Source organism: Lathyrus oleraceus, chromosome 4 (genome assembly GCF_024323335.1).
Source record: "Lathyrus oleraceus cultivar Zhongwan6 chromosome 4, CAAS_Psat_ZW6_1.0, whole genome shotgun sequence".
NCBI classification, from domain to species: domain Eukaryota; kingdom Viridiplantae; phylum Streptophyta; class Magnoliopsida; order Fabales; family Fabaceae; genus Lathyrus; species Lathyrus oleraceus.
This window is the reverse complement of record NC_066582.1, coordinates 235215850-235222977: the sequence shown is the minus strand read 5'-3', so window position 1 is coordinate 235222977 and position 7128 is coordinate 235215850. Positions and strand designations below refer to the sequence as shown.

Below are 7128 nucleotides of genomic sequence, written 5' to 3'. Positions count from 1 at the left end.
TAGATGAAGAAGAAGTAAACAATAGGACTGTCGAATGGCCAAGATTAGTGCTACTAACGCCAACTGATGAAGGAATCAGCCTTCGACAAGCTTTTAAAAGCTATGTTATGATGTTTGCTAAAAGTCATCAATTTACTTCGACCATGGCACCTTTTGCTGATAGAAAAATCGGACCTAAGTGGTTTACCCAACAACTGCCCTTGGAGATGCAAAAGGACGAAAACACATTTCTGAATGTTTGGGAATCGTTCTTGACCCCTAGGCTCCTTTTTTCTTATCGTAACACCACTAAAAACCAAATTGCTTTGATAGTTTATCAACCCAACCTTGTTTCTAGACAATTTGGTCTAATCCAAATCAAACCTCAACCTATATTCCCCAAAAAGGGGTCCATCATCTTTTATAACTCCCTTCACACTGAAGACGAAGGCAAAGAGCTGTCGAAGAAACTAGCTGATGCTTCTCTCGACATTCGACCAGTTATTTTTCGACCATCATTCTTATGCACTCCTGAGTTTGATGAATGGTGGAAGGATTATTATTCCAACAAATTTTTTGACGTAGCTGCTTTTGCTACACATTTGACAAATGCTTTCGCTTTTGTGCAGGATCGGACCAAAAAAGGTATTCCACGACATATTAAGGAAATACAGAAATTTCAAAAATATTTTGAAACTGCGTATAGACCTGATGATCTTAGTCGAACCATATGCGAAGCAGCGGCCGAATTAAAACGTAAATTGACAGAGAAGTTTAAAAAACTGTCATTGCCTTCCAATCTTTCACCAGAGGCGCGCTATGACCTGGCTTTCAATTGTCATCCACCAAAGTTTCCTCCTTTGCCAACTGCTGACTTTGGGGTGGCGTTTGGTTTTCCACTTCCAGACTGGTTCCTTTGTGGGGATTTTATGAAAATTCTTCGTCAAAAGTATCAAAAACCTGCTGAGCGTGTGGTTCCGACTAAGTATCATCTGGGCGAATATCCAGGACACCTTCATATTGGAATAGAACACGTTCGCGTGGAAGATACCATTCTTGAAGGTGTTCACAGAAAAATATGATTTTTCTTTCTGTTATTCTAACTGTCTTATCATGTATCTCTTATATTTGTTTCTGAATTTTCTTTCTTTCCTTAGCCGTGAAGATCCCTGCTAAGAAAGCTGCTGTCGAAGCGTCGCCCAGTACTGCTAAGAAGCCTTCGACAAAGGTACAACACTTTTTTTTTCTTATTATTTTCCTTCCATTATTCAAAACTAACTGGCTTTGGCCTGTATGACTAGGTAAGTCGAAAACCCTCAACAATCCAAAAGAAGAAGAGTGAAGAGGAGAGAAAAGAGGATAAAGTCCCTAGTGAAGAGTCTGGTGATGAATCTCCAGAGTTAATCCCTCCCCCTCAGAAGAAAAAGAAACTCACGAAGGTCTCTTCCCAAAGGTCCATTGTTAACCCAATCAGGAAGGATTCTGCCAGTACTTCTCCTGCCAAGCCTCAGTCGAAAGATATGGGGAGTGGGAAATCCGGTTTTAATACTGAAATTCCTGAGGTAATTTTTTTTTATTTCGACAGCATATGTTTACCTTTCCTACATCTTTTCTTCTAAATCTTAGAATTTATTTTTAGGAACAAGTGGCTGTCGAAAAAACGCCTGAGAAAATTTTGGAGGAAACAGCCCCAGAGGAAGATGTCCCCACAAGTGACCATGATATGCAAACCGTAGAAGAATTCGACACTACAGTGGGTGACGCCTCTGAAGATGAATCTCCTCCTCATCCAGGATTGCATGTTGCACCTCAGGGTGATGATATTGAAATGGAGGTTGTAGTCGAAGATGATCCTGAAGATGGAGCTGCCAGAGATGGGGACAACCAGTCGAAACGAACAGAGGTTGAGCGTATTTCGACGCGAAACACTCCACCTGCTTCTGACCGGGCCCAAGGGAGTGGCAAATCAACTGGTTCGACCAGTTTCTCTCGCGAGGAGCTTGAAAATCTCAAAGTGCAAAGACCTTTGGAGTATCTGAAAGCCATGCTTAGCACCCGTTTTAATTTTCAGGATTCTTCGCAGAGTAGTTCGACCACTTCTGGGGCAACTTCTGAAGCACCATCACTTGGCAGCCTCCTGACCAAGATCAAAACGAAAATCCTTGATGTCGATTTGTTTAAAGTCTTGGAAGAGAATTCCCTTGCTCAAATTGGTCTTAAGAAAATCTTGAAGCAAGTGAATGTTTTGGAAACTTCTGCTGAGATTGGAAGTTTCGTGATGGAGTTGATGACTCTCATTGACTTGGCCACTGCAGATCTCCATCGTCAAAGGGATCTTACCGCTCAAATCTCCTCCAAGTCTGAAACTCAAACTGCTGAATGGGATGCCGTTTCGACTTCGACTGACAAAGTTTCAAAATTGCAAAAGCTCTCTGAAACGTATGTTGAAGAAGTTGCTGCTTGCAATGACAATATTCAAAAATGGAAAACACAGATAGCAGCACTTCAAGAAAAGATCTCTCAAGAGGAGAAACGTAAGGCATCCATTCAGCAACCCAAGCAGAGCGAGATTGACGAAGAATTGAGGGTGGGTATTCGACATGCAGAGAAAGCCCATCAACTTAGTCAGGAGATTGAGACTCTCTCTACTCACAAAAGTCTTTGTGATCATCGACTCCAACTCCAGAGGCAGAAGTTCGCCACTTTGAAGGAAACTTTTGCCAATTTTAATTTTTAGTCGAATTTATTTAGCAACTCTCAGCCCTTTGAGGCTTTCTTTGTAATAACTTTTGAATGCCATTTTTATTTGGCCCATCTTATCACAATTATGTTTTGCACTTATTCTGTTACTACTTTTACTTCCTGCAATATAGGCTTATATTTTTTCAAATACTTGCCATTTATTCTTAGGATTCTCTTATCCTTCTCTATTTCTTCTATTTCATACGCGCCGTTTGAAAATGTTCTCAAGACCTGGAAAGGTCCCTCCCATTTAGGAGACCACTTTCCCATTAATTTATCCTTTCGATCCATAGGAAGGATTACTTTCCACACAAGATCACCTATTAAGAAGGTCTTGAATCTTACTTTCTTGTTGTAAAATCTTTCGACTCTCTCCTTTTGTCTTCTTATTAGGTCTAGCGCGCGCAGCCTTTCTTCGTCTAAATCAACTAGTTCGTCCATCATCATACTCCAATATGTATCTGATGGGATTTCATGATGCCTTTGCACTCTGACTGACTGCAGATATATTTCGACTGGCAAAACTGCATCGTGTCCGTAAGTCAACTTGAATGGAGTCGAATTCGTTGCCTCTTTGGGGGACGTTCGACAAGCCCACAAGGCTTGATCCAAAGTCTTATGCCAATTTCTAGGGTTTTTCCCCACATGCTTCTTAATCAAGTTTATCACTACCTTGTTGGCTGCTTCAACTTGCCCATTTGCTTGAGCGTAGTAAGGTGTCGAAGTAAGGAGCTTAAAACCTGTTTCTTGTGCAAACTTCTGCATGTTTTTACCGGTGAACACAGATCCTTGATCTGTTGTTATTGTCTCAGGTATCCCAAATCTGTAGATTATGTATTTTTGGATAAAGTCTATGACTGCTTCTTGATCCACATTCGCCAATGGTATGGCTTCGGTCCATTTTGTGAAATAGTCTATCCCAACCAAAATGTACCTTTGCCCTTTTGAGGAAGCTGGTCGAATCTCCCCGATCAAGTCCAACGCCCATCCTCTGAATGGCCAAGGTTTTATAATTGAGTGCAACTCACTTGCAGGGACATGAGGTATGCCTGCATGTACTTGACATTCCTGACAACCTTTTGCGAATTCGACACAATCTTTCAGCATTGTTGGCCAATACATTTCTTGTCGAAATAAAAGCCACTTCATTTTGTGACCTGCTTGGTGCGCGCCACACGCTCCACTGTGTACATTCGACAAGGCTATGTAGGCTTCGTCCTCACTCAGGCATTTCAACAAAACTCCTTCTGCAGTCTTTTTGAACAATTCATTTCCCAAAAGTACGTAACTCAAAGCTCTGTATTTTACCTTTCTTTCCGCTTTCTGATTTGGGTCTTGTAGATAATCCTTGACAGGCTTTCTCCAGTCTGTTATTCCTGAATCATCTATGTTGAATATCTCGAAGTTTTCTTCGTCACCGTATCCTAATCTTATTGACTCTAGATCTGATGGGGACAACTTGGTGGACACGACTCTTCTTCTGACTTCAATGGCTTCTTCTAACTTTTCCTTCGACACTTTGTATCCGGACGCTAGTTGAGCAAGATCATTCGCTTCTTGATTCTTCAACCTGGGAATGTGCCTGAAGACGACGTTGTCGAATGCTTTGAGAAGTCTATTGGCTATTACAAAGTACATGATTAAATTTTCTTTCACGCACTTATACTCTTTCGTCAACTGCTTTATTACCAGTTCGGAATCACCCATTATTTCGACTCTCGTTGCCCCCAATTTCAACAAGATTTCAAGTCCATCGATCAAAGCTTCGTATTCTGCTTCATTATTTGAACACAGACTTTCAACTTTGTACTTGAATTTTGTTGGAATTTTTTCAGGAGAAATAATCAACATCCCAACGCCCGTTCCGTTTTTATGACTGGAACCGTCGAAGTACAGTTTCCAAGGTTCCAGTTCGACATATTCCACGTCTTCGTTTATAGAGTGGTCCGCTATGAAATCAGCGACCACTTGTCCTTTCACTGCTTTTAAAGGCAGATATTTCAAGGAGTATTCTGTTAAAGCTAAAGCCCACTTTCCAATTCGACTATGTAAAATAGATTTAGATAACATATACTTTATTACGTCGAAATGGGAAGAAATATATACATCGACAGGTTTTATATAATGCTTTAGTTTGATACAAGAGAAATATACACACAGGCATAACTTTTCTATAATGCTATATCTAGTTTCGACATCGTTCAGGACTCTACTGAGATAATAAATGGCCCTTTCGACGCCATTCTCATCTTCTTGACACAACATACTTCCTAATGTTTTGTTTGATGCCGAAATGTACAATCTCATATTTCTTTTTCTGCAAGGAGACATCAGGATTGGGGGATTAGCCAGGTACTCCTTGATTTTGTCGAAAGCCGCTTGCTGTTCTTGCCCCCATGCGAAGTCTTCTTTCTTTAGTCGAAGTAGAGGAGAGAAAGCTTGTGTCTTCCCACTGAGGTTGGAGATGAATCTTCTGAGAAAGTTGATTTTCCCTAGCAGAGACTGCAACCCCTTTTTGGTTGATGGCGCTTTCGCTTCCATTATGGCCTTGGCTTTATTTTCGTTTATTTCGATCCCCTTCTTATGGACCACAAAGCCTAAGAAATCACCCGCCTGCACACCAAAGGCACATTTAAGTGGGTTCATTTTCAAACCAAACTTCCTCATCCTTTCAAAGGATTGTCGAAGATGATCTATATGATTTTTTCCTGAAACAGACTTAATCACAATGTCGTCAATATACACTTGCATGAAAGTTTCGATGAAATCATGAAAGATGGAATTCATGGCACGTTGGTAAGTCGCTCCAGCGTTCTTTAAACCAAAAGGCATTACTACCCATTCGTACGTTCCTATGGCTCCAGGACAACGGAAAGCCGTTTTAGGAACGTCTTCTTCAGCGATAAAAATTTGGTTATAGCCAGAGTATCCGTCTAGCATACTTAAGTACTCATGGCCGGCTGCAGAATCTATGAGCATTTCTGCCACTGGCATAGGATATTCATCCTTTGGGGTAGCCGAGTTTAAGTCTCGAAAATCAATACATACCCTAAGTTTGCCATTTTTCTTAATTACTGGAACAATATTTGCAATCCATTCGACATACCTGGTTGTGCGGATGAACTTGCATCTTAGAAGTCTTTCGACCTCTTCTTTTATTTTCGACAGGATTTCTGGTGCGAAGCGTCTCGGAGTCTGCTTTACTGGCTTCTTCCCTTCCATTATTGGCAACTGCATTTCGACCAGACTTCTGTCAAGACCAGGCATTTCGTCATAATCCCATGCGAAGCAATCTTTGAATTCTTTCAGCAACTGGACTATTTCGACCTTGAACTGGGGGTCCATTTTTGCGCTTATGTACGTTGGTCTATGTTCTGCCCCCGCTCCTATGTTTATCTCTTCTAAAGGATCCTGCGCCACCATCTTCTCGTTAGTTGACACTGGATCTTTTTCGAACCCCAGAGGTTCGTCGTCGTAAATGGCGTCAAGCTTTTGGTGTTGCCATCCGCCCATTTGGTTGGTGACATGATCTTCCGCAACGTCTTCTTGAGGACATTGTTTGTTGGAGTTCTCTTGGTTGGCTTCGACAGCCATATTTTTTACCTCAGCCTCAAGGGCCTCTTTTAGTTTGTTTTCGGCTATGTAAGCCGTAATCTTTTCGATCGCTGATTGTTCACTCGTCATCGTCAAATTCACTACCCCATCCCGTCGGCGCTATATGAGTGGTTCCCCATATGTAAGTTTCGCCAATCACTTCTTTATCCCACTGGAAACCATGCGTTGGATGTAGGTACATGGAGCAATAGGCATTGTCTGTCGTCTTCAAGTCGAATTCTGCCGGGCTGCAGGGAGGTATATGAGCCAGGTTTTTGTCGAAGCTTTGGCTGTTGACAGTGTTTACCTCGGTCATGAAGTAGCTTTGGTCAGCCTCGATGTTTTCGACGATTCCATCTGGCCTCCATATGGCTATCCGCTGGTGCATTGAAGAGGGTACAGCTCCTACGCCGTGAATCCATTCCCTACCAAGCAGCAGGTTGTAGTTGGCTTTCGAAGCGATGACTATGAACATTGTAGGTCTTGTTATGGTTCCTACAGTTAAGTTCACTTGGATGACTCCCATAGTTGTCCCTATCTTCCCTTCGTAATTCGACAGCACCATGTTGTGAGGCTTCGCGTCCGAATCGTCTTTTCCAATCTTCTTCAGCATGTAGTGGGGCATCAAATTCACTGCCGCTCCCCCGTCCACCAGTATCTTATTCACGCCGACATTTTCCACCTTTCCTTTTATAAACAGAGGTTTCAAATGCGCTTTCATGGAGTCGTCTGGTCTTTCGAAAAAAGCGTTCTGCTCTTCGACGCATCCGTTGTTCATCACATAGTAGCAGACGGGCTTGTGTGCCATTGTTT

General features: G+C 42.0%; 1 protein-coding gene across 1 annotated transcript; it reads left to right on the top strand.

The window, feature by feature from the left end:
- The first annotated feature begins 206 nt into the window (after positions 1-206).
- On the top strand, positions 207-2793 carry LOC127136837 (uncharacterized). Its single transcript, XM_051063354.1, has 4 exons — positions 207-624; positions 1137-1207; positions 1281-1541; positions 1619-2793. Exons 1-4 carry the CDS (start codon positions 207-209, stop codon positions 2714-2716), a joined length of 1848 nt encoding a protein of 615 aa, XP_050919311.1. The 3' UTR covers positions 2717-2793.
- Positions 2794-7128: the final 4335 nt, after the last annotated feature.